General features: G+C 43.8%; 2 protein-coding genes across 2 annotated transcripts in view; one reads left to right on the forward strand and one right to left on the reverse strand.

The window, feature by feature from the left end:
• Nucleotides 1-10,714: 10,714 nt before the first annotated feature.
• Nucleotides 10,715-26,087, reverse strand: MICOS10 (mitochondrial contact site and cristae organizing system subunit 10). The gene is made up of 4 exons (XM_054222519.1): nt 25,957-26,087; nt 14,605-14,652; nt 13,880-13,989; nt 10,715-10,959 (listed from the first exon to the last, which is right to left on the reverse strand). The coding sequence occupies exons 1-4, from the start codon at nt 26,021-26,023 to the stop codon at nt 10,951-10,953; spliced, it is 234 nt and encodes a 77-aa protein (XP_054078494.1). The 5' UTR covers nt 26,024-26,087; the 3' UTR covers nt 10,715-10,950.
• CAPZB (capping actin protein of muscle Z-line subunit beta) overlaps nt 25,418-27,807 on the forward strand; it is a 69,970-nt gene continuing 67,580 nt past the window's right edge. Inside the window, exon 1 of the mRNA XM_054222514.1 lies at nt 25,418-25,551. The gene's annotated coding sequence lies outside the window, so the exon portion shown is untranslated. The remainder of the gene's footprint in view (nt 25,552-27,807) is intronic.

A 27,807-nucleotide genomic window follows, 5' to 3' on the forward strand; every position in this document is an offset into this window, starting at 1 on the left:
AGTTACGATAATTGTTGGAGAGCGGAAGGGCTGTGTTTCTGTAAAAGCACAATTAATCTAATAGAGGCCTCCACATTAAACACTGGCACAGCACTACCCAAATCAAAAGATACCTGCAAGGCTGCGATGGGTTTTGCTGGCTCCTGTTTTGCATAGAGATGAGAGAAGGAGGAAAAGATGGTAAGAAAGCACCAGCTGTGGGGAACACAGCGTTGGTAGTGCTCTGGCAGCAGTCCTGGGGAAAAGATGGGAACGCCAGCTTTGGGGCTGGGTGTTAGCTGAAGGAGGCTGGAGGCTGCCAGCGAAGGAATGGTTTCCCACTGCTCGGTTCCTTCCAGCTCCGGGACAACAGGATTTTGTAAATAGGATGGCAAAAACCTGCTTCTATCATCACTTTCTTATCCTGCTAGATGCAACCGACCTGCACTGAGCTGCTCAGCTCCAAAGGGGCAACAACAGACAAAGGAGCAGCCTTTCTCCATGACCGCATACCCCATCGGGAGCCCAAATACTAACCTCCCATTTTCACCTGCTGCTTGAACTTGGGCTTTTGACTACTCTCTACCAGCTCCTCACGGCCAGCGTGACCACCAGTGAGCTCCGATTTATTCTGAATAATATAACGAGTGAAAGAGGAGACATCAGAAGCTTGGAAGCAAGTCCTCGGGTCTGTGGATAAATGAGGAAAAATAAGATGTAGATGCAAAAGATCACGGGCATCAAGGTGAAATTCACCCAAATGTATCCGGTCCACGATTCAGGATTTTGATGGTTTTTGCGGGATCCTCGGCACTGGGGTGTGATTACTCTGCGTGGAGTGCCAGGCTGCATGCAGAGATGTGAGCTAGCGTGCAGTTCATTCACTGCTTCCTACTATTCATTCGAGTCCCAGTTCTGTAAAAAGCCAAGCAGCAGAAAAGGGAAACCCGGCAACCTGGGAATCTGGGGGTGGGGAGGCAGGAGGAGCAGAGTTCGGGTTTTCTGGTGTTGGGAGAAGCAGGCAGAGGTGCTGTGTGACAGCGCAGGCTGGCTGAAGGCTGAAAGAAGCTGCCGAGAGGCTGTCAAAGCCCTGGGCCAACACTTTTCCCCTTCCTCTCTGGCAATGCGATATCACAGCCAGAACAAGGAGTGAAGACCTGATGCCTGCAGATGTCATTTGGACGGACACCGGCTCCAGCACGGGCTGGAGGCAGCCGCTCCACAGCCGGGAGCGGACGGGAGGGAGAGCAAGGAGGAAACACGGGGAGGAAAAGAGCCGTCCTCAGGGTCAGGTCCCTCGCCCCTAGCCAGGGTCACTGGCTTCAGCAGCATTTTTAGACTCTTGCTCCACATCACGCCCTCATTTACCAGCTCCCACGCCCCGCAGGCTGCGAGAAGCTTGCTGCCTGCTCCTAAAACACCCGTGCCAAACCACGCTGCTGTTTTCATGCCAAGTGGTGCGACACTCGGTGTAAAACTCCCTGCTTTACCCCACGACGACAACCCATTTCATCAGCCTGTTGTTTTCCATCCCATACAGACCCCATATGAAAACACAGGTGCAGTGCCTTGCCCAAAATGTCCACACACCCACCTATGGCTTCCCCATCAGCCCTTTCCCCTGCTGCTGGATCCCTAAGGCTTTCGTGCGCTGAGACACAGCAGAAACCTGCTCTCCGGTCTCCAGGAGCTTCCCTCCCTCACCCGCTGTTGCTGTTTTGGGCCTGCTGACAAACGCCCACAGTGCCAGGGGCTCCCCGCTTGTCAGGACAGGACTAGGAACTGTAGGCGTGAGAATTAAAAGGGTGTATTTGTAAGTTAAAAATAAAACTATGCCTTTTATTTGTGTCTTAACGCAGATTCCAAGGCTCTCTGCCCATAGCTGGATGCTAGAAAACACATGCGGGGAAAGGCAACTGGAAAAAGAGAGAGAAAGGGAGAGCGTGTGTATCCATGAAGGGCTGCAGGGGGCAATGAGGGGGGAATTGCCCTTCACACATCCCCACAGCTGGGCCCAGGCTCCGTCTCTCCCCCAAGACACACCGCACAGGGTCCAAAGAAGCACTAAACCCCCTGGCATGACCCAGGAGGGACTGGGAGACTGAGGTCCGGCTCTGCCATGGACGGCCCTGCCCCATCTCACATCGGTCAATTCACTGCACCTCTCCGCAGCTCATTTGCAAAAGGGTACAAAATTATATTGCGTCTCCCTGGAATAAAGACGGCTCTTCATCAGCTCCCTTCTCTCACCGGACCATCACCTGCTGAACTCCCACTTCTTGGATCCTAAATAAGCCCTGCGACATCTCCAAGATTACCAAATTGCTGTGCGTAAGGGCATACGTGCCCGAGGTGAAGGGAGCGGTACTTATGCCAGGAGACGGAGGCAAACATTTTACTAGTACAAAAGCTGGGGGGTGATTTCCCATCACCATCTTGGGTAGACAAAGGGAGGGGACAGTGGTGGCAGGTAGGGTTTGAGGAGCGCAGGCTCCCATCGCTGCCAGCGTGTGACTCTCGCATCTGTGCAGTTCCAGCACCCAAGAGCAAAGATGCTCTTACTCCTTACAAATACCACTCCTGGTTTTTAAGATTCACCCAAAGCACCTGGGTGAATTGGTGCTCCTGAATTCACTGCTCCTTCTGACCACCAGGTCAATCCACCCTCAGCTTAGTAACATACGCAGAGGTAAGGAGAGGTTAGAGGGGAGGAATTTGGACCAGCAACCTCCAACAAGATTTAGGGCAACAGATTTAAGCTCTGTGCTCAATCCCTTTGAGTACGCAAAGCAGAAAGGCACGAGTCCTAGTGGTAATTTGTCTAGCGGGCTTGAACTGCAAAGTCCAACTTGCCTGGCCGTGTGTAGAAAGCGAGATTTAGGGACGGACCTGGCTGGCAGGGACCGTGCTCGGTAGTAAAGGAAAAGGATTTATCATAGAGCTCATTAGAAAACATCTGGGCTCAGCAAATGACCTGGAATGCGACTCGGCAGCGGGGCACTCCTCTCTTCCCGAGTCCCGAGAATGTGAGCTCCCGCAGGGTAAGACTCGAGCCAGCTGTTTCCTCTAATCCCATCAGCCTTTCCTTCGACAGGGGTCCAAACGCTCGGCGAGCGGGAGAGAACGAGAAAGTCCCGTTCCCCCCCCTTGGTGACTGGGATTAGTGGTTTCTCTGTAGTGCCGTGCCAGTGCATTTTGGGGCCCTGGGGCAGCAGTAAAAAAAATGTACCCCTCCCATCTCCGAGCAAGTCCAAGTGTGTTTAATCGCTTTATTTTCCACCTTGCCCAATTGCTCCTGCTCCCAGGCACTCCAGGCCCCTTCATCCCTCCCTCCCTCGCCTCCCCAGCAACTCAGGTCATGCAAAATCCTTCTCCTATTCGGTTCATGTCTGCAGGGGCAGTTTCTACCAGGGAGGGCTGGGAAGAAGCTGTTAAGCTTCATTTGCAGGTGCCCTCTTCCCTATGAGTTCAAACCCTTTTTTTTCTTTCTACTTCAAAAATACCAGTTTCCTCTGCCTCCATCACAACCGGCTAAATCCCCCCTGATAACCATCTTATTTTCTGCTGCACAACTTCCCCCTGCTGCAATCGCTCCGAACCTCTTATTATATTAATTATTTTCCTCGCGGCACTGCCTGAAGGCCCCAGCCAAGCTCAGAGCCTCGTCACAATAGGTGCTTGTGTGCGTTTAGAGACAGTTCTGGCACCGAAGCGCTTACAAACTGTCAACCAGCAGTACAAACTTAGAACATACACATGTGTGCAGGGAACATTTTGCACATTACCGAAAGGAAACCAGCACCCGCCTGAAACGGGGTGACTCAGCCCGGAGCAATATTGCGCTGCTGTTGCATAGGAAGAGGCTCACGCACAAACTCTCCAGCCTTTAAGGAAAGCACCCAAAATCAGAAGTCTCAAAGAGCCAGCTTCTGAAGTCCTGCTACTGCAAAAGAGCGTCAGAATTCTCTTAAATGAGTGTAACAGAGAAAAAAGAATGTATATGTGTATGTACTAACAGATTAAACTCCTCTGCTCCCACTCTTCCCGCCTTACAGAAGACAAATGCAAATATAATCCTTAAGGTGATAACGTGATTTTCATATTTTAGAGGGTGTGGTTCATAAAATCGTAGAAATGTGGGACCCTGAGAAATCTGCTTTCATTGCTTCCCCCTCCTCCTGCCCTCAAGCAGGATCGTGATTTTTGAGTTTGTGCATCAGATAATGCTACGGCAGCTGGAGAGGAACTGAAGGAGTCGTAGCTTATCACTACCTTCTTGAACGCGCCGCGCGATCTGTGATAGCGCTGCGCCAATTTTTCATCATTCTGGTTTTAATTTTGGTAACAGGGACTGCCTCAGTGGCTGCTCCAACGTATGATAAGAGTTAACATCGAAGCCTCAGTTAAATAATTAGAGGCTCATCCTGTGCTCAGAGGAGTCACAATGACCTTCTCTCTCTCTGCCAGGCCTACCTCTATTTATACCTAATATGGATACAAAATCCACAACTTAGCAGATAGTAAACTAGAGCCTCCCACAAGCATGTCGCCTACTAGGATGCTTCCAAAGATTTAAGGCAGTTATTTCTCAGGCCTTAAAAGAACCCAGTAAATGCACTGTTCTGTCTGACGTGGTGCAGACAGCAGGACTCTGTGGGCTTTCCCATACAGTCCTTCCAGTGCACCTCCAGTCCCAGCCCACAAACACTCCTGCAGTTCCAGGCTTCCCTCCATCATTCAAAGATGCATTTATTGACATACGAAATACCCCAACTCTCGACAGATTATCTATGAAACCACGGAATCTTCAGAGAGAATGAAACAAAAAAACGGGCCCCATGCCTGGAAAAAGGTGGGGGGCGGGGGGGAAGAACACACCATCAGCCATTCCCTCCAGCAAACCCAAGGAAAACAGTCCAAAAGGGAGGAGGAGCTGGAAGAACAAAGCAGTAACGATCAGCATAGAAACAGGTTGTCTTACAGCTGAGAACCGTGCCAGGGACATCTTCAGGGAGTGTCTAACAAACAGGGTCCTTGAGCTAAAAAATATCTGCATTTACTTCATACCAGATTAAGCCATGGGACAGAGACCAGGAACAATGCACTCAACCTTTATGGCCTTGGAAGTTTAAGAGAATTTATGTCCAACAAGAACAGTTAGATCATCTGCTATGAATCCATGTGTGTTACAGGTCATTTGATTTCACCCAGGCACTCCCAGGTGGAGAACAGTAACTTGCATTTAAGACATCAAGAGTTGAAAAATCCACCCATTCCTCTACTAGCTTATCTCAGCCTCTGCTTATAATTCAGTGCCTCGCTGCTCATCTGCATGGATCAAGCGTCGGCCTCCAGCCATTGTTTCTCTCTCTGCCTCTCCCTGTTGCACCAAACCCTTCAGTTCCTGGGGTTTCGTAACCCCTAAGTCCTTGTGATCTCCAGGTATGACCTTGATGTCGAACTTCACATTTGGCTGTACCAAAATCTACATTGCTCCACTTTCTTTTTTGTTTCCATAGCATCCCACCAAATAGCAATTATTCGTCTGCCACCATTTTTATATTTCCTTCCAGATAATTAATGAAAATTACAGATAATATGAAGCATTATATTTACTCCTGAGGGACACACGGCATCCACAGACCCCTGAGTGCCATTGTTTTGCAAAGCAGATGTGGACCCATTAGGACATGAAATGATTTTCTTCTCCTGTGGCCTCCATCAACCTTTGAACCTAGAAAGTGGGTGCTAAAGAGAGAGATTACCCAACCCAGGGCAGTTACCTTCACCTGAGCCTCTTTGCCCCTTACTCCATGGATAACTACAGCTCTTTCTCCCTTACTGCTCTGCGCTACAGCACACTGTCCTGGAGAGAAGGCGCAGGAGTTTGGTGACAGAGAAGCAGGTGACTGAAAGAAATTAAAAGGGTGGATGAGAAAGTGCAGGAACACTCCCCTTCCACAGCAGACCTTTACCTTCTTCTTCCAGCATCCTCAAAGGGCAGAAGCCTAAGTATTTTGTGAACTGTGGAGTACAATTCAATCCAGCACAGACAAGTCGTGAACTATGGGGTCCCACAATATACACTATATGGACCTACAGAGCTGAATTTCACTCCGGAATGAAGTAAGTCTTAGAGCCATGATGAAGTGGAGAGAGTACCACCATTTCCATTTTACAGGGGAGAAAACTGAGGTGCTGTCTGTCACAACCGGACTCCTAAATCTGCAGGGAATGCATGGCTCATGGGATTAGTAACGGGTTTGGGTTAAGCTGTTAGTCACTACTAACAACTTCAAGTGCAGCACCGAGGGGGAGGAAGAATATCCTCTAAAACTCCTAAAAAGAAACACACACCTTCATACAACAGGAGATTTATGAACTGAGTTTGAACTGATAAGGGCATGACCTTTTCTAGGAAGGGGCCTACACTCCGAACCCAGAGCTGGAGTCTTTACAAGCACTACCAATAAAGACTATAGATGAAGAGTGATTTATTACTCACCAACAACTTTCTCGGCATCTTTATAAGCTACAGGAGGTGGGTATCCACCACCATGAGGAACATCCAGCTCTAAATAGCTAGCAATGCCGTACAGTTAAGTGCTGACAGCCAGAAGTCACAAGAGAAAGAGCGATCCACAGCTGAATTTCCATAAACTGTGTTCCCATTTAGTTTCAATCTCAGTTAAGCATTTCACTGTGGGTGGGCTATAGGCTGGACTCTCAGAGCAGTTAAGAGACAGTGCGCATTGCATACAGCTGCCTACTGGAGCTGGCGTGCCAAAATTCACACCAGTCCCATTTACAAAGGCAGGGGTGGGGTGGGAGACGAGGAAAAAGTTTATTTCTTACTGTCGGGATGTGTGTGGCAGGGGGGAAGAGCAACCAAACCCGGCCAGCTCAGAGCAAAAAGAAGGGTCGGCAATGCCTCGCTGATTCAGAACATTGCGAAAGTAGCGTTCCCCAGCTCACCCACTAGCCTCTCTCTCCTAGCTAGAGCGTAAGAGCTGTACCTCGTGGTAGATCACTACCACAACCACCATCTCCTTCAGCCTACTCACGCACCCACTGCTTGCCTTTGCAAACAAGCATCTTTGTGATTCCTTTTGCACCGCTCCAAAAACTCAAAGGGAACCCAATAAAAATGTCTGGAAAACCAATTCCTTCTCCTTTGGAGAATCATTCGTGTGAACCCCCTGGAAGAGTTGAGTTACGCCACCACTGCTGTGTTTCCACTACTGGAATGACATTGTCTCCTTGCTACCTTCCCTCTGTCTCGGTCTGTTACCTAAGTTGGTATTTAAGGTAGATCTACGAAGGCAGCGACTATCTTCTGGTATTATGCTTATGTTATACCCAACACAGCGCTGTCCTATTCCATGAGATGCAAGATAATATATTTCAATGTTTTCTCTCCTTATCAGATTCAGATTTACGCCAAAGTCAATATTGAGGATCTGTGTTTTACACCCAAGATTACACCTTATTAGTGATTTTATACGCAATCACCTGCTGGACAATAAAACAGAACTTCTAACTTAGCAGAGATTTACCATTAAGAATCTGGGGCAATTTGAGGATAGCAAATGGTTGCAGAACATACCCTTCTGGAGTCTCCCAGCCTGTGAAGTGGGCAGCCTTCCCCTGAGACCTGCTAAGTAAAAAAACAGTCAGAAAGGACGGCTGATGGAGTCAGTGGCTCAAGGCTCAAATTAAGAGTCCCAGCTGCATGCCACATTCTCTCCAAGACTTATCACCGACCTTGGCTGCAGCTTCTCCCATCTTTAAAATGAGAACTATAAACCCTTCTACCTCCCTTAATCCCATCTGTTTAGTTTGTAAATTCTCCAGGGCAGAGACTGGTTTTTATTTGTGTGTACAGCACCACATACAGCAAGGTCCTGATCTTGGCTAGGGCTCCTAGGCATGATTGAAATACAAAGAAATGACGGTATCTTGATCAAACATGAAGAACTCGGATAAACAATAGAAAAGCAGCTTGATATTTTTTTTCCTGCAGTCTCTGCTTTTCCGTGACTTGTTTATTCATCTCAAAGCCTCAGCAGACATCTAATCAAGCTGTTAAGAGTCAGATTTGTGGCCAGTCAAGCACTTGGGGAGTAGTTAAACATTCAAAATCAGTTCTATTCTGCAAACAGCTTCTTTTCTTTTTTTTTTTTCCCCTTCTCCTAGATAGGGGTATAGTTTCTTTACTCGCTGTATACTCATCATTTTCCTATTAAAAATGCATCAGGGTGATACAGCAACTTCTCCATTAAAAGGTCTCATTAAGTTCTGGGTAGGAACACCTGACTTTTTTAGGCCTATCTTGTTTGCACTTTTTGGTACTGATCCAAATCACGCTACAGTTAGACGAAGCAATGATTTCAGCAGGCTTAAGAAAGAAGGAAAAATGTGATAGTTTCCAGATGAGTGTATTATACTAAATTTAACATGCCTTTTGGTACTTAGAATTTCCACTTTTCCCCCTTCCATTTATGTAATTAGAAATCAAGCAGCAGGAAACCGTTCCTATTCCAGCCTCGGTTGGGAACAGCGTGGTCTCATTCCCATAGAGGGAAAACAGGAGAGTTGTCCTCACAAGGAGACATTTTGCACAGCTTACACGGACAGGTTCAAAAATAGGTTTTGAATAATACAACTTTAATTAAAGCGAAACAAATACAGGCCAATTAAGTGCTAGCTATATATGCATATACATATGTCAGCACGACAACAAGGCAGCTGTGAAAAACAAAAACAAAAAAATTAAATTCTTACCCCATTTAAAGAGCAACGACAACTTTGAAATTCCACTCTTTAAATTGTGCAATTTTTCCACAGTCATCCTAGTGGATTTCATTAATGAGCAAGAATGTTTGTTCTCACTCTAGTAGTAAAGGACACATTGTGAACTGATATCTACAATGGCAGCTTCTGAGTTCCACGGCCAGAAGAACCACTGATCACAGGTCGAGTAGATCGTATTAAGTAAGAATTAACTGTAGGAAGTCATATTTGAAGTAAAGCAGAGCACACTGGGGCAGGACAACTCATTAACAGGGACACTAAATAAAAATGGAAGCCATCATTACGGCCCAAATGACACAGCACTAGCTAAAGGTTTTTTCTGCGTGTCGAGAGTTGTTATATTCAAAGCGGTGCTACCGCTTTGGGTTCTGCTGTTTATTACCCCAGTTGATGCTCTTCTCTCCAGCTGAACCAGACTGCCAGCATCGCAGCACACACACACACACAGAGAACTCAATAAAAACACTTTCCAAACCACAGAGGAGCAATGGCTCCAAAGTACATAGTTCAAATTAAAAATTGGGGCCAGATAAAATGATTCAAAATTGGGAAGAAAGAAAGAGATCCTGTTTCCAATAAGCTGTTTTGACCTGACTGATGAATGTAGTCCGGCAAGGGAGGAGGTGGAAAAACAAGGACATGCTCAAGCAATGGTCCTGGATGGTATCATGCTTTGACAGTCTTTAATGCTGCTCTGGCATTAAAGCTATTTTATTTCACAAGTCCGTTGCTCTAGGCAAGCTCTTCAGCTTCTGTTGACTCTGGGCACAGCTCAACATGTTTCTTCAGTGTGCAAGATCCACACACAAGTGCCCAGGGGGATGTGGGGGTGCAGGACTGCTGTAGTGCCCAGACCCAATCTCAGTCCCATTGCCTGGTAAGATAAGGAGTTTCCCAAGCTCTCTGAACTCCGCAGACTGCCCCTCAGTCCATCCCCTTCCTTTTTTGGCATGGTTTAAAAAACAAACATTGCGCAACTTGTTTTCCATTGTGTTTTCCTTTCTGGAGAGGAACTTTTTTGTCACTCTTCCATCTGCCAGCACTCACCATGCAGCAAAACAGGCTTGCAATAAAGGAAAGTTCCCTATCAATCTACACCATTCCCTTTCTGTCTTGGGAGACATGCACTAATGTCTTGTGCTACGTGGATAACATGCAGCAAGCACGGGACAAAGAAAAGAGGTCTTTGAGAGCCATCTCAAGAGCTAGAAAATGGTGCCAAGTAAAGAAGCGGTGAAGACAAGCTCTCAAGTCAAGAGAAGAGCAGTAGACAACATGCCAACAAGTAATTACAAGGACTGGGGTAAATGTAGAGTAGAAGGGAATACTTGGATCAGTCACTTGCCAAGGTAATAAAGAGCTTTAAATATTTGTGACCCATTCCCTGACACTGAAACCTATATGTTCTCCCACAGAAGAGGGGTGAAAAAACAATCAACCTAAAAGCTAAGCTCGGAGCCAGACGGCATGTGCATCTGTTGAATTCGCCCACTATACCGAGGAAGTTTCAAACCTGGGTGACTCCACGACTCAAAGTCACAAGAGACAGCACCGGCTCGTTGCATCGGTCACACAGCTAGGATTTGCCCTTTTGGATTCTACCTCTTTGGAGAGGACAGACTTCCAATTTTAAAGGGCAACTGTACAAACAGGACATCGGAGTATTTATATTCCTCTCCAAGCACCGGCACAAGCAGCAGGGGTCTAGTGGGTGATTTATGAGGTGGGAATGCTTCTTTGAACTGTACGTTAGATGGGGGTTGCCTTTCAAGAGCGGAGAGGAACATACGACGGCGGTCTTTTCTGAAGAGCTCTCACAGTGGCTTTTACCCGGGTGTCCACAGCTGTTAGGTACTCAAAATGAAGTCCTCTCCTTCCATACTCTCTCTCTCTCACTCACATACAAAGTCAACACACCAGAGAAGGCCATTTTTCTTTTATTTATTTCCCAGAAGAGCTCTTCCTTGCACTTTCCAGACACGATACAAAACAAGCAACAGAATTTTGTTTCATGTACAGAAACAGTTTGTTGGAATATAAAGAGTTACTGGTGATCGTTACTGAAGAATGTTGGCTTATTCCAGGGGCACTTCAGTATTCCTGAGGAATAATCATTGATTTCTCCTTCCTTCCCACTGGGATAGTCCTAGTCATTAGTCACTGTTCCTGTAAAGCAAGAAGGCTTGTATTATTAAAAAGCCATTTGGGTTCCTGACATGGAAGGTGCTGCATGATGTAAAGCAAGCCACTCAGCTTTGTAACGTTTCCAAAAGGTAGGCTAACGTTTTCATCCTTCGCTAGACTGAAAAGTTGAGTACGGAGAAGTGAAGCGGCTATTTTCATACCAGAAGCATGCCATGTTTTCATGCATATATGCCTTCATTCTAATAAAATGGGTACTTCAAAAAAACCCCAACGTTATAGTTCAAGTTAACTATTCACAAACTGAATAGAAATCCGATAGAAATCAAAGCCACAAAGGGCAGGAGGAAAGGCTCCGGTCGTCAGACTTCTTGAATGGTTGCACATCAGTATAATCCACACTGCAATCAAAGCACAAGGTTGTGTGTTTTGGGGGTGATAAATAAACAGGCTCAATAACCTGAAGAATAATGATTCTTTCCATTTTGCAAGGAAACCGTAAGGCCATGTAATTCCCAGCCATACTGGTCTAAGCCTTAAATAATTGCTAGATGTTGTTTTTAAATTCAGATGAAGTCACAGTGACACCCACTTGATCGAATTACTTAAAAAGCCCTCAGAATCTTATCACCACAAATTAAAACTTTTCTGCATTTTAAGTAGTGTCTTGGCCTAGATGAATGGTTATTGCCTTGGTGTTAGTGTTTCATGGTCAACTTGCTAACCCAAAGGATGGGCAGCGTGATGACACAAACAGCTGCAAAGTTGCTTTGTAATCTCCTGATTATTTGGTATCATGAAGGTCCTTTGTCCTCTCTCATTCTCACTTAGGATTCGGAATTAAGAACTTGATCCTGAAGAATCAAGACTCCAGACTTCATAAAGCCCTGAGTAACCTGACCTCAAAGCTGACCCCCGGTTGAGGTCTGACTAGATGACCTTCTTGAAGTCCTTTCCAACTTGAATTATCCTGTGATCCTATGAACTTGATGGGTTTGGAAAACTAGAAATAATTTTCTTCAAGTTAATCTAAGTTAGACCCTCTCTCTCTCTTAATAAAGCTGATTTTCTTGCAGGATCTCACATTTTGACAAGTTAGCATTTGAACAGAAACTGTTTTGTAAAGGAAGTCCTATAGGGTTTAGTATTTTCTAGGAAAAAAACAGATGAGTGATAATGCAACAATATTTTCCATGCTCCTAACCAACAGAAATGGAATAATTTCGTTGTAATAACCCTGGAGCCATTATCCGTGACACGACATTTTGGAGAGAATTAATGACATTAACCATTAGATGGCTTCATCCACATCTTTCCTCTCTCAGCATGTTCAGCCTCTTTGTGCCAGAGAAAGCTAGTGGAGACAGTGCACTGGAAACTATTTGTCTAGTCTTGTGCCATGCAGGCAGCTGCGCTTCTTCTGTGAAGTGTCCTTTCAATTACCTCATGCTCCGAAGGACCACCCTTGCTCCAGAGCACAGATTAGTCCTTAATCCAAACAAAATCCCTTACTGGGCTGACCTGAAAGTCAGATTTCTGTTGCCCAACGTCCCTAGTAACGAGCATCCTTGAATGAATAATGCGCTCTCAGAACATGCGAACAGGGCATTTACCACTCACATGAAGCCACAGACACATCAATCCAGTTTCTTTTTGGAGACATAAATTGGAGGAATACCCTCAGGATGGTGTGGAAAGCTAACATGTTTTGATGTTAACACATCTGGCCAGGAGAGTCAGGCACAGAATTCTGAATCTGGGCCATAGCTGGCAGTATTGTAGCAGCTGCATCTAAGTCACAGTTTCTCTATATTGATATCCAAAATATTTTATTCTAAAGAAGTTGTTCAAGAATCTTGTTATTGTTTCCCTTTCTTTACTGAAGATAGTATTTGTAAACAGGTATGTCTGGTAGGGCTGCAGAAGGCTGGCAAAAGCTCATTGACCAGTAAATCCAAGGAGAACTGGACTCAACTTTCGCTCTAGATGTATCAGGAAAAAGCTTAAAAACACCTCCACGCCTCCTTCATTAGGCAGATGAGCAATACAGGGGCAATTTTTGCATTCTGTGTACTTGCCACGAAAAGCTCCTGGCAGAACAATTTACCTCAGTACTTTCTGAAGTGCTAAAATAACTATAAATATGTCCTGGTGGATGCCTCTCCATCAGTGAGATGCTTTGTGGATCTGAAATACGCACACACACCCCTTTTTATTCCACATACCACAATGACAAACTAGCATAAGAACAGCCCTTTTACATGTGAAGAAATAAAGAAAATATTAATGGAGTCAGTTTGTGGACTTTGTGCACTGTAGGCAGTTTGTGAGCTGACAAATGGTTCCTGCTAATTAATCTATTTTTAAATATTCTATCTCAACACCGTCAGTGATAATACTGAGCTCATTTAAATTATCCTCTTCAAAACTATTCAAAGTGTACAATTTCTTCAGACTAATTATTACATTACTATCCAGCCAAACAAGCCACAAAACTTACAAGTGATTAATGTTTTCATGTTGCAAAAAAACCCCCACAGAAGATCAAAGACCTGCTTCCACAGGCAGATCTACGTGACATGCTTCTTTCCAGTTCATCTCGTTCAAAGTCTGAAGACAGAATCTTACCACTAGTTTAGTTTGTCAGCTTTTCAAACATGTATTTTTTATTATACGTGTTTTCAGATTGTGGGAAAAACCTACCTGCGGGATCTGTTAAACTAATTCTGCGTATTCAGTCTAGTAACTTTACTGCTAAATGCACCAGATATTAAAAATTACTAAAGAGCAGGGGAACCACCCCCACTTCGCAACACAAGTTTCTTCTTACTAGTGCTCTTTTGGGAAAGGCAGAGGAATATCCATTTAAACGGTGTCTAGATGTACCGTTTAATGCTAACTTATAAACAGTTACCAGTTAATAGTAACTAGTACCGATACTTACTTTTACAAATTTACCATGGAGAAGATATGGAGACTGGAAGTCATGTTGACAATTGGAATAAGCCATTCCTAACCCCATCCCTGACCCAAAAGCGATAGGCCATGTCTTTCCTGTGGGGGAAAGCAAGCCGAGAGGAAAAGTTAAAGTCAAGAAAAGCTGTTCATTTCACATGACCGTAATAGCATTGTTAAATAAGCACCAAGAAAGAATAAATTACTGGAAGACACGTATTTGGCATTTTCAAGTTCTACGAGTCCTAAAATCAGCTAAAACCCAGACCACTTCAGAAGATCAAAAGTAAGATATCATATTTAGAATTTAATGGAGAGCAATCTCTGAATTCAAGATATTACTGAAAATTATGGTGTAATGAAAGCATAACTAAAACAGAATTTAGATCAGTTATAAAACCCTGGCAAGATTGGCATAAATTGATGTCTAGACACATGGCTTCAGCCATTTGGCTCAAGGTTTCCTGCAATTCCAAAATTTGAGCTGAGCACAGTAGGAGCTTTGAGAGATGTCACGCGTAACAACCGTGTTACACAACAGTTAAAACTTTAGGTAACTCCATTTCAACTGAAAAGACCTGACCAGTTATGAAAGAATTGGTCTAACATGCTGATTAAGTTTTACACGCCTCAAAGATTTCTTGCTTTTAAACTGCACTTACAATGGACAGAAATTAGGAAACCAGGCACTCAAGATTACTGCACTATACTTACTTTTGAAGAAGATGACTGAGAAAACAATTCCTAATCCGAATCCAGCACCTGTAAGAAGAAACGCAGTGAGTGAGGACCAAGATAATGCAAAGTAATGGAAAAGGATTTAGTTCTCTACAGTAATTCTCAGGAATATCAGACTACAAGTTATTTCAGCACACCAACCAAAAATGTTCTTAAATAGCAATTCTGAAAAAAAATAATTCTTGCTTTCTTAAGTAACTGTAAGCAACTAATTCAGATTAGAATCCCAACATACCCAAGTACATTACCAGAAAGATTTGGAAAACAAACCAGACTCTCATCCCAGGGAAAGTTACTGAATTTCTGTCACCATCTACAATGTGGAATTAAGATTTATTTGGCTCATTGTCAGCAAATGAGAAACACTTAAACGAAAACTTATTGTGTCCTTGAGCTTTAGATTTTGCAGATGAATATCTTATTGTATTTCGTTTATCTCACTACTTTAACTACTTCAATGTGTGTCCTGAGGGCAGCAAAACTTTGATGCTTTGTGTTACCCTATACCTTGCAAAAGAAAGCTCCAGGCTGCTTATCTTTCACATCCACAACATTCATTATGGAGCATATTTAAACACATTAGGAATGAATGACTTTTCACATCCTTATACTATATATAGAAATAACTGCAGCGGTTGAAAAAAAATTTATCCAGCACCATTAAAACATTCGGCTGGCACATTTAAAAATAATTTTTGCTTTCCTTGGAAAGTGCGCTTATGATTTTTTGCAAGAAGTCAGGCAAGTCTGCAAAACTCCTCTCATGACTCAATAAATGCAACAGTGAAAACTCTGAGCTCAGTGGGTAAATTCCACCTTTAGTTATACCCAGTAAAGACAAGAATTTTAGATAAGGTGCAGAAGTACAAAAGGTTAAAAAATGGGAAAAAAAAAAAAATAAAATCACTCATGCATATGCTCATTTAAAAAAAAATCCCTAACAGCTTTGGGTTTATTTTGCAGCAAACACATCCTGTTATGGGTTTCAGTTCTCTCCGTTCAATATAAGAAATCTAACTTAAGTTTTATTAATTAAAAGACTTTTTTTTTTTTTAAATAGTCCTAAAAGTATGTGAACCTTCTTTAAGCTCCTGTTGAATGCATTACTAAGTGGGTTGAGTCCAGAACAATGCCAAAGAATCCTATACCCTCTTGGCGTATAGGAGTATGTTCCCTTTTTTTAAGTTTCCTTCTGCTCTTTAAACCTTTTTCCTTGCAAAAAGTATACTCCTATTGAGGCACAGATTATTAAAACAATACTTACTGCACTGCCGAGTAAATTAACTAAGCACCCCACGTTTTTTATTGATTAAAAAACCCTCAAATATTAGAACAGAGATGACCAAAGAGATGATCTGAGCAAACCCCCTTACGTTCACTCTCCTGTTAGGATTTCGCTATCCATATTTACTGAGCGGTGGAAATCAGAGTTGCTTTTGAAAACTCTTTTCCTTTTACTAGAGATTTTCAATTGTGACAGAGGTAACTACTTTACCAGGTCATTACAACTTGAGAGCAGGCTTACAAAACATGCAACTGCTGGGAAGAACTTTGACCGCCTGCCAAGTGGTCCTGACATAACTCCCCCAGACATTTTAGAAGCGGAGCATTTTGCAGAAGGTCAGATTTTCACTCTAATCATTTGCACAGCTAAGGGAAAGTCTCAGCTCCTCAGATGCCTGCTCAGAGCTTCAGGCTTTTTCTGCATTTCAGACAGTAAGAGATACACTGCTCAGAGCATCTCGTATAAACAGCTCACTACTCATACTGTGTCACTGACTGGCATTTATACTCAGACTGGAAGAGACATCATGCATTACTAAGAGCAGCAGTTCATCCATGCTAATTCCTCCACTCCCCCTCCCCAAGTAGAGCCTTCCTCCGGTACCTTTGCTATAAAACAGCTGGTGTTGGCTCTCGCAGAATGTTTATGCTATTAAGGATAATTACTATCTTCAAGAATTCATCCAACGGACAACTGTTTGGCCCTCTGACCCAACTCCCTCTGCCAGCCTTTTCCTACAATACATAGTTAACGCTGCCTTTTTGGTTTGGGGCTGTTGTACTGTAGGTCTGAAAAGGACTTTCTAAAGGTAATGACTTTCTGTTCAGACAGCACGAGGTGTTGTTTGAACTGTCCGGTTCAGATGGCGTGTCACGCAGTGAGCGATACTGGTCCTACGCTTCCTGTCCAAGAAAAGATCCCCTCGGCCAATGCAAACAGTTTAGCTAATCAATGAGAAATGATTTACAGGATGACAAATTCTGCATCATCTCCGTGCAGAGCCCAGGCAGTTTCTAATATCACCACATTTTCCACGTTACCAGTCAAACCCACATTCTTCTCACCAGTGTGGTGGTAAATTGCTTGCTTTCTTGTCTTCAGAAAAGTCTGCACTAAGGAAGCAGCTATAGTTAATACAGTTTCTTTCCATCTACATCCAGAAATAATCATTATCTTGTATTCTCTTCACCTCCTTCAGATGCTCTCTCACATTACACCCCCGTTTGTAAGGCCTCCACACAGATGCCATCAATGCTGCTTCCTGTTGGCCACGGCAGAAGCTACAGGATATGCTTAAAAGGTGAAAAATTTATTATTTCTGCCAACTGCAATTCAGCCTAAGCCTAAAACAAAACCTAGGTCTTCCCCCCCACTAATACCAAGCACCACTGTTAAGCAGATGTGGTCCAGCATGACTGACTTGTTAAGACAGAATGGTCTTCAGAAAGCTTTTTTCTGAAGTAGTGATAAGCCTGGTTCTAGGGAAGGGATTCTTCTTTTTCATGAAAATGCACAGTGTCAATTTTAGAAGCTATCACTGCACCCTATTGCAGCGGGAAGGGGAGCAGAGTGCCTGATTAGTTTAAAAAGATGACGGTAAGATATGTAGCACCTAGCTTTATGTAATGAAAATGCTACAGAAAAGTAAAGGAGGAGATCTAAGAGCTAATGCTTTTTTTGTTTGAAGTACAAGAAGGCAATTTGAGAAACGAAGCCAAACAAGTACCTTAGCTTCCCTGTCCCAAAGGCAGTTCGGTTCATTCTGTCTCTTCCTGAGGAACAGATTACCATCTACGCTGAAAACTGTTGCTGATCCCAACATCCAATCGACAAGAAATGCTCAGATCTGCCCTCTCACGTCAGCCAGCGCACATACAGCATTTGCTCTTTTCTACTTGGTTTTAACGTGTAAGCATTGGTTTTAACTTAAAACCAGAAGCTTTAGCTACATTTAGTTCCTTAGCCCGTCTGGTTAAGAATCTATTTCTGTGGATAGTTTGTCACTCATCCTCATTCCACTAGAAAGTATTTGTGGTTATGTGGTCATTTCCTGTGTCTCCAGGACCAAGGGGGAGCTAAACCATCTTGCTTTGGAAGCCAAGTAACGCATTTCACTTTAATTCTTTATAAAGTTACACCAGAGATAAACAATGGCAGAGCTGTTGATGAGTTTTACAGGTTTAAGTTCTCACATGCTCAATTTCCTTTTAAAGAGGCAACATGTTGCTTCAAAGAGCCTCCCACCTGACCAGGGGACACTCGGTCTGCAGCTGTTTCTACTAAAGATCAGCACCTCTAGGCCAGGCTTTAACTTCATAACAATAAAACATGAAAGGTTTATCTTACAATAAAAACAAATGAACATGGAAAAGCTAAGGGCTTGATCCATGCCGGGCACATTTTCCCCTCCCTTTCTTGCATGACAGACTCTTTGGAGGAAAAGGCCACAGGAAAGAGTACAACGCATTTTTCACCTCCTCTGACAGTTTAAAATGTTTAACTAGAAAAACAGTCTCTTCCACCCTGCATTTATCATTTCAGCTTAAACTCATTTACAGTCAGTGTCAACAGGGGACAGGACAGTTCTATGGACATCTTATTCCCGCCCTCCAGTAAGTGTCCCGGCCGTACGGACCAGCACAGCCACACGGAACTGGTATTAGGCAGAAAGCCCAGTCTCCCAAACTTTTTCATTCTACTTTTTTGGCTCATACACCTTCCAAGAAAAATGTCACAGTACCTCAAATCAATCTAACACACAGAAGAGCACGCGCCGTATACCCAACAGGACATCATAAAAGTGTCTCGGAGAGAAACACAAATCTTTGGTATGGGCTCCTGCCCCATAAGAACATCTGGGAAAAGCTTTTTGTATGAATTTAATCAACAGTCCCTCCAACAGCGATACTACACAGTCCTTTCCTAGGGTAGCTATGGGCTGAAGCAGCTATTAAGACTGCCACACCTATACAGACTTTTCTTCAATAGCTTGAAACTTAAAATAGAAGGATTAAAATATGCTCATTGACATCTGGCAAATACGTTGCTGTTACTATAGCAGCTGGAAGTTTTTAAATTACTTAATAGTTTTCTTTTTGTCATCAGATTAATTTCCTCCGCCATTCCTTACTCACAAATACAAAACAGAGAGCTTCAGCCTCCTCTCCTTCAGATTCTGCTATTTTACAGTTAAAAGAACTAAATGATTGAAATAAAATGAGGAACGAGCTCCTGGAAGATGGCTTCTTGTTCTAAGAAAATCGCAACCACTCTGTACAGACAAGACTCTCTAAAACAGGTCACGGACTTGTCCCAACAGAGATTTCTTCCCAACTAGAAAGAGCTTCATTTAGGATCAAGAAAATCTATCAAGCTCCATTAGTTTCTCTCTGGGGACAGTGACAGCAACAGCTTAAAGGTCCAACAGCAGATCTCCTCCACGGGCCCACTGCACTGGACATTCCAAATAAGCATCAGCTCCATCCAGCACTAAAATTTGCTTTAGGTTAGGAAATACCCAAGAAAAGTCAAGATCTTCAAAACAGAACAAAACAAAAGGTAAGGAACTCTCAAAACTATATTCTCCCTCCTGTTGTAGGGTGTTCTGTCTTACACCCCTCCAATCCCACTTTGACAAGACGCATAGATAATTGTTTTGCAAAAATGGGGAGGAGAGCCTTCTTCATACACCAGGGCCTTTATAGGGCAGCACTTCACACCAGTTAGAAATCTGAGACCATGAAATCACTTATTTACAGAGAGAATTAATTTTAAGCAGACTCTTAGCAAGGTCTTTCATGGCAGGAATCAGATTTTCTTCAAACACCAACTTTGAAGCTTTCATTCTCATCTCCCCCGTTGTGTGGATTGTTTACATAGCAGACAGAAAAATGAGCAAGGACACAGAAGAAAACATTGTGAAACTATATACCAAGTACTCGAGGAAGAAGCAGGAAAAAAGCGTGTTTTGTTTTATTCTAGCATTTGACTGTAGTAACACAGAATACTTGGAATGACAGAATATAAATATCCAAATACCATTATAATACAAAAATCCCGACATGCTTTCTGGGGCCGCTTTCACCCTTAAGCACTCCTGCAGCTCAACCGCTGCCCAAACCTTAGATAAACATCAGCACTTTTGCAGATGGACACACAGCAGCAGGAGGTATCGCTGTTAGCCCATGATCTCCCAAGCGATCACAGCTATAGTCTCGTAGCTGGACCAGAAACTTTTCATCCTTGCACTGGTGAATGAGCTGGTGAGACGGGAGGGCACACACATTTCCTCTCTCTTTTAAAAAGGGGAGAAGAGTGGAAGCTGCTCTTTGGCATTTCTGTTGTGTGACAGCACAACAAAGGATCTCATCAACACTGCACCAAACTTTCAGACAAAATCTGGGTTGCACTGGCTTTAGAAGCACATATATAAGAAATCAGCAAGATACTCATAATACAGAAAATATACCTCTGACAGAAAACTCTACCTTGTCTTACTGCAATAAAATATCCCACCATTGAAAACGATGGCATTGCTGAAAAGAAAAGTTTTGCTAGAGTAAACACATCCACATTTTCCTTCTGCAAGCCTAACTGAGGGTTGGCAATCATGCTTCTTCACACCCAGTCAACGTAGGTTGACCATTACTGACGTCTACTGGCCCGTCTAAGAAATAGAGGCAATTTAGAGCAAGTAGTATTACGGTGGCATCTCACTAACAGAAAAGAAGCCTGATCCTTATCAAGTCTCTCGCTATTAATTTATTATCATCAAGAATGTGCCAGCAGCCCCACATTTCTCAGAGAACTATATCTGATACAACAAAGAGTTGTTCCCACCTACTGCTGTAACATCTCAAGGACCAAAGGAGTGGTTTAGGATATCACTTGGCTATAGTCCCCTTCCCCTGGACAGTGTCACAGTGTGCCACCTCCCAAAGAAGGCACAGCTGGCATCTTACCAACACACTAATGCGGAGGACAAGAAAGTCAGTGCACTTTGGATTCACTTCCAGCAGAGGGGATCTTACGTAGTCTGGGGTTTTAAATGGCTGCACTATCAGACAGACATCACAGCTCTTCTTTCCGGTTTTCTTGCACACCAGAAGCATTGCCAAGAGCAGGCTGGAACAAGGGTCGAGCAGGGCTTCCCCCACCGTCGCTCACGGCTTCGGTTAGTGAGCTGATCGGGCGCACCTAGGCAGGGCAGAGGTTCCTGACTCAGTCGGATGGCCAGCCAAGAGGAACAGCAGGACACAATGCAGTTAGGAGAAGAGAGACCTGTATTCCTACAGATTTTCCTGTCTTTTTCTTCCAAAAGAAGAGAATAGACTCCTAATTTGTAGACAGTCATTGTGTTCAGAACTCTGCTAATAACATAACTAAATACTGCTTTTTAAGTAATGATTTTTTACTAAAAGCCTATTCTCAGACCACATTTGTGCACCTCTTCCAAATAAAGCATTTTTCCGTTGGCTGTACAGCCTCCCTACGCAGCCTAAGCCATACGCAGTTAATATTTACACTACTTGGTCTGCTATAAGATACAACTAGTAGAATTGGATCTTCTCCTGTGCGACAAAGGAAAGTAACTTGGGGTTACAAACAAAGCTCACATAACAATGCAGTTGTGTGCTCACATAATATTAGTGTTCTCCAGTTTTAAAAACAAAATCCCAAATGATGAAAAAGTCTTTTGACCTGGTAGCTAAGGCTGGATGGCCACATTACAATTGCTAAGCAAAAAAAACACTTCAAAACAGGAATTTCAGGATTTTTGTATATTTAGAGAAAGTCTAATCCAGTTTTCAGAAAGTATAATCAAGTTTTATCATTATATAGACTGACTTTATCCTATTCATAACCATGTGAAGGATAATTTAAAAATACTGACATTGCAATCCATACAATGATTCTTTCTGAAACATTCAATCTGTGGAATGACACAAACAATACCATTTCACCCATGCCATTAACAGAAACAGCTATTCAAGCAGGCCAGATGATGCAAGCCAGAAGAAATCATGTTAACAGTTGCATGAGAACTGAAAGTGCCCTTTTCTCTTAAAAAATTCCTATTAAATGGAAATTAGAAGTGTTTTATTCTCAGATGTCAAAACAGAGGATTAGAGGAAAATGAACATTACTACACTGGGTTATTTACAAGCTTCCAGACTGAATTTTGGTCAAACACAGACCTACATCAAAACATTTGTCTCCTGCAAAAAAAAAAAAAAAAAAAAGAACTTCAACACAGCAACTTAACACACCAGCCAAGAAGCAAACAACTTTCCCAGGTCTGCCTTTCAATATCAGGTAAATGACAGTGTTCAGCTCATTTAAAACTACACCGGTTTCAAGACAAACCAAGACACACAGGCACACAACTCTCCCTCCCCTTATACACATACTCTTTGTTGCCTCCTTGTTCCCTGGAAATAGCATATAATAATAATTTGTCCAAAATTATAGCCTTGCAGAGAAAAAACAAATCTGTCAGTCCTTCGTGAGTAACTATCTTTCCACATGAACAGGCATGAACTATCAATTAGTTAAATAAACAAACCCTTTAAACAGGGTTTGAAGCTGGTAGGATGAAAGAAGACCACAATACTATTTACTTCCCCTTCCCTTCTCCACAGAGCTCTACTGATAAAAAAGAAGAAATGATTGTGAAGGCTGGAGAGGACACAGGACTTTATAAAGCTTTTCAAGCTGGAAAGAAAAAGAAGGCCCCTGTAGTTCAATTCTCCTTCCCACACATGAAATAAGCAACTTTTCTCATGGGTAAGAAAAATCAGTATCAGGAAGAAAGATCAAACAGAAAGTTAAATTATTTGAATGACTGCACAGGAGAAAAGTCTTGAGAATAGTGTGAAGCTGGAGTCAGTATGATTTGGATCACCCATCGGGGAAACCACCTGGTCAGCCAAGAAAGCACAACCCAGCCCACTCCACACAAACCACTGTGTCTACAGCTAGATTTAGAAGAGGCAGAGGAACAAAAATACCTAGACCCACCCTCATAATTAGCAAAACAAATAAATGTCAGACCTAATAAAAAGGAGGTGAGCACATAAACTCCATTTAACAATGTTTTGATGCTTTGTGCAGGCATACAGAGGTTTACAGAACTTAACTCTTTGAAATTAAACACTGTCTTAACAATGCCTGACAACATAGCCTATTTTGAACTAACAGGAAAAAAAAAATCATTGTAATACTAAATTACAAGATGCACACAGGTAGTGACCAGGAGGTAAAAAATATAATACGTCATTTCAAAAGACGTAATGTAAGATAAATGTATATTTTGGACATTTTAGTGGCAGGAGATCAAGTTTTCTTGATCCTATTACAAGATAGGACAGGCTGCATAGCCCCCAGCTATTATTTAATACTATTAATACTATTTGATACTGTTGCTAATAAAGTCATCCTGATAGCTGCTACCTCCCCTTCTCACTCTCTTCTGCTTCCCATGTCCTTCCAGCTCTCAAATTAATCCACAGGAGTGATCTGTCTCTATCATTCTCACAGACGCTGCAAAACTGTCATGCATGCAAAATTTCAGAAATTCAGCGCTCTCCTCTATTTACAGGATCTGGAATGGGAAAACACAGGGCTAATTACAATGTTTTCCCCAAGCCATTGGCTGGAAAGAGCTCTCTTGCAATAGCGCTCAGGAAGGATGTAAAGGACGTACAGGAAGGAAACTGTGGCCACCAAAAGGAAAAGTCCAACGAAGTAGTGAAGATTTGGTAAACTTCTATATCCCACAATACAAGCAATAAGTAAAAAAGTTCGTTCATTTTCTTTCTTTCTTTTCTTTCTTTCCAGTTTTCAACTGCCCTTGATAGTTTATCCAAAACTCCAGCAAACTTTGCAGTAACATTACAAAAACAATCATCACAAGCACATGTGTATTTCAAGTCCCTGCAAAGAAAACAATCATTTCCACTGAGATAGCCTGAGAAAGTTTGTGTTGTCAGCACTCAGTTAACAGTTTGCACAACTAGGCCATTGACTCACTTCACATTTAAAGGCCATCATCATCTTCAGTCACAAACTACTGGAGTATGAAGCAACTTCTGCGTTGTTCTGACTTCCAAAGTTCATACCGAGTCATTTGTTGTTAATACCACAAAGGAAGTTGTCAGCACAGATGCTTCAGTTACTGGATCAATCGTAAAAGCACACAAAACAGAAAAATGCTATCACACATGAAGAGAAACATGTGTCTGAGGCCACCACACTAGGTTTAGCGCTAGGGATAAAATTAAAGAGCTGCAGCCCATATGCCCTTTTTGGGTAATCTAATGAAAAACATGAATTTTACTGAGACCTCTACTCAATGCCATCGTGAAGCTAACACTGGGAATGCTTGGTCTAGAGCACTACTGCAGAAAGTCTAAGCCCATTTTCTTTCTTCTGTTACCACTTTAGGATGGAAGAAAATACCAAATTAAAACAAAAGGCCTGTTGAACAGACATGCTGCATCAAAAATCAACCCTGTATTCACGTCTTTAGGCCTCCTGGAGAGACTTTCCACGTACAGGATTCCTACATGTACAGCTGCGGCATGGAACAAGTTCTTGTTTATAATTTGGCATACTTAATATTTTATGATAAAGCAACTGATGCTATGGAAACATAAACATATCTGGGTATGTTTGTCAGACAAACCTGAATAGAATTTCATAAGGCAAAACACTGCTCTGGAGCACTTGACACTTTTCAAAGGCTAGTTATAAACAATGGAAGTTTCAGTTTACTTAACATTATTAAACATCTTTCCTAATGGAAAAGCATTAGGCAACCAAAACCTTGAGCTCCTCATCAGCTTTCAAGAATAAGGCCACTACAGCAACAAGAAATAAACATCCATATTTCTCAGATATTATTTAAGGTTCTAAAAGAGACTTCTGCAACAACATGGAATGCATACCTTTCGTGTCAGATACTTCACTTCTTGTTCTATACATTGCTTTTAAAGATTTGATTGTGTATACACATTTCATAAAGCCACAACCTCCATCTAGTCCATTTGCCAGCCTGTCACATGAAGAGCACTGAACTGCGCATACACAATTACGATCACTCATAAAACTCACAGTTATAAGTGAAATGTTGTGAATGGTTTGATGTAGATCTGAAGTGCTGCACACATGTGCATAATCCTAACTTTACAGACAAACACGCATTGAAGAAAAACAATGGAACTATTCCCCTATGTAAATAAAAGGCACAACAATCTGCAGGGCTGGGACACCGGACGGAAAGCTGCTCAATGTCAAACTGCGCACACTGTACTAAGTAACACATGCCAAAGCTATCAGTGTGACACACTGCGTATTGCTTTTAATAAACACAGCCCACCTCGTACCCTGAGTGATGTGAACAGCTCTGCACAAACAGATTTCGAAAACCAAGCTGTCGTCATAGTGAAACTAAAGGCGGGCAAGGTCGTGGCACTGAAGGACCCAGTTATGCCTACCCGGGGCCCATTCATTCAGGCCAGGAGGCGGCCACCCGGCCGCGGAGCTCAGCGCAGAGGGAGATTTCCCAGGGAAACCTCTCATTTTCAACACAGAGAGTAACCAGAGACCAAAACCGACCCTCCGCTGCCGGATCGCGGGTAAGCCGGGGCCGGGCCGGGGAGAAGAGCCCCGGGGAGGCCGTGCCAGAGGGCCCAGCGAGGGTCCCTGCCCGCGGCCAAGGTCACCTTGCCAGGCATGGGCCGCCCGGCGCCCTCCCTCCCTCCCACCGCGGCGGTCCCCGGCCCCCGGGGGCACCGCTGCTCTCCACTAAGGGAGGAGCCGCAGGACACCCCGCCCGGCCCCCCAGCGCGGCGAGGCCGCCGCCGACCTAGGCCGGGCCCGGAGCGTCGGGGAGCACCGGGCCTCACAGGGCCCTTCCTCACCGGGACCGGCCGCGCCGCGGGACCGGGCGGGCGGCGGCCCTTCCAGCCCCGAGGCGCCCGGCCAACCGGCACCGCTCCTCCCCGGGTCCTCCCCCTCCGCCCTGCCCTCCCCGCCCTTACCCAGTTTGACGGCAGAGTCTGCCATACACCGGTCCCACTTCCTGCCCAGCTCGCCCTCCGACGCCATCTTGGCCGTCCCCTCCCACCTCAGGCCGTGCCCTGGCCTCCTCCCCCGCGCAACTCTCGCGATATCTGACGGCGCGACGGCGCCGGCAAGCGGCGGAGCGCCAGATCTCGCGAGATTTCCCACACACACATATACACACTCTCTCCCTGTCCCGGCCGCCGTTGTCAAGGTTACCGGCGGGAGGGTGCCATGGCGGCCCCGCTCGACCTTGGGCCCGGCCCAAAAGCCCGTTTTTCCCCGGAGGCCCCGAGCCATCACAGCCCTAGCCCTTCCTGGGCCTCATCTCTTCAGGCAGGGCCCCCGCTGTGTCCTTGTGAGACCTCATATCCCTCACTTCAAGGCAGGATCCCCATCCTCACAGGCCCCCGGCTTGGGCTCACCCCTGTCGACCTGGTCCCCTCAGGGCTCTCACCTCATCCTTAGTAAGAGCCGATCTGTGCTGTAGGGTCCCATCTCTCTCTCTGCAGGATTGGGTATATCCTGCTGGACACACATTCCCAGGTAAATTTTCCCTCATCAAGGCTCGCAGAGGTGCTGTGTCCTACCCAGCTGATGTATCTTTACTGTTTGTCTTCACCGTCTCTTCAGGGCCTGAAATGAGGTACAGGTGTGTTAAAAAAACAGCTGTTGCCAATTCCTGTTGATGTCCCAGGGGTCGCCTCTTTTACTTAAGAGCAACCTAGGCCTCATGCCTTCTTGCTTAGCTGGGGAGAGGAGATGAATAGTATCAGGAAGAAAAGAAAGAGTTGAGAAGTTACTTAATACAATTGGATGTTAATATTAGAGTAAAGAGTGGTGGGAAGGTTTCTCAGTGATTTGTAGGTCTTTGGTGCATGCTGAAGTGTACTACAGCCTTGCGGAACCAGGAATGTAAGTGTGAAGAGTTTCAAATTTACTGTACTGAACTTTATATTGCAAATGTTGTGTAGGCTTTCTGGAAGTCATTTTCTAGAAACCTTGTGAAAAAATAGAGAGTGTTTTTCAAGTAATAGTGTCCCCATTTGCACCTGGTAAGGCAATTTTTAGCTGTGATTACTTTGTTTTGATTTCTTCAAGTTCTGACAGTTTATCAAGTTGGAGAGGAGGAGGAGGCTCTACTGCTTTATAAAACTGAAAGTTCTTTAACAAGTCAAAGACTAAAGCAACAAATAGAAGTCAGAACTCACTGAAGGTGGCAAAAATTTTCTGAAATTATTGTTTGTGGTCTTTCATTTGTCTTATGTATAACTGGGTTTGATCTAGAGCAATGATGGAAGATTTTTCCTATATTTGGTTGAGTTCAACTCCTTCACATATCATTAAACAATTATAATTGCCTATTATTTTTACTTAATTAAAAAACCTAAACGGCTTTCAAAAAAAACTATTTTGGAAGGCACATAGTTAACCTAAGCCCTTGAAGGTTCAACACGTTTCCCTGGAGAAGGCAGTTCTTGTTCTTCTGTAAAGGGAACCTCTCTTTCTCCTCTTCCCCTTGCAATTTACTCAAAATCAGTTTGCATTGCTGCATAGTCAGTATCACAAATAGAACCATGCACCAAGTTACTTATAAAAATACCAACAGGATCAAGCAATTTTTTCCCTGACTGGATAAAGAAGCGTTTTCTGAAACCACTGACCCAGTGGTACGTTCCAATGTGCCAGCTCCACCCTCCCACTTCCAAGCAGCTCTGGAAAACATCAGGAGGAGAAAGATACTTGAAGCCTCTGGATAATTATTTGATACCCCACCCCCAAATTAAATTCCAGAAATCAGTGTTTAAAAACAACCCAGAAATGTGGTC

Source organism: Rissa tridactyla, chromosome 16, assembly GCF_028500815.1.
Source record: "Rissa tridactyla isolate bRisTri1 chromosome 16, bRisTri1.patW.cur.20221130, whole genome shotgun sequence".
Lineage (NCBI taxonomy): Eukaryota > Metazoa > Chordata > Aves > Charadriiformes > Laridae > Rissa > Rissa tridactyla.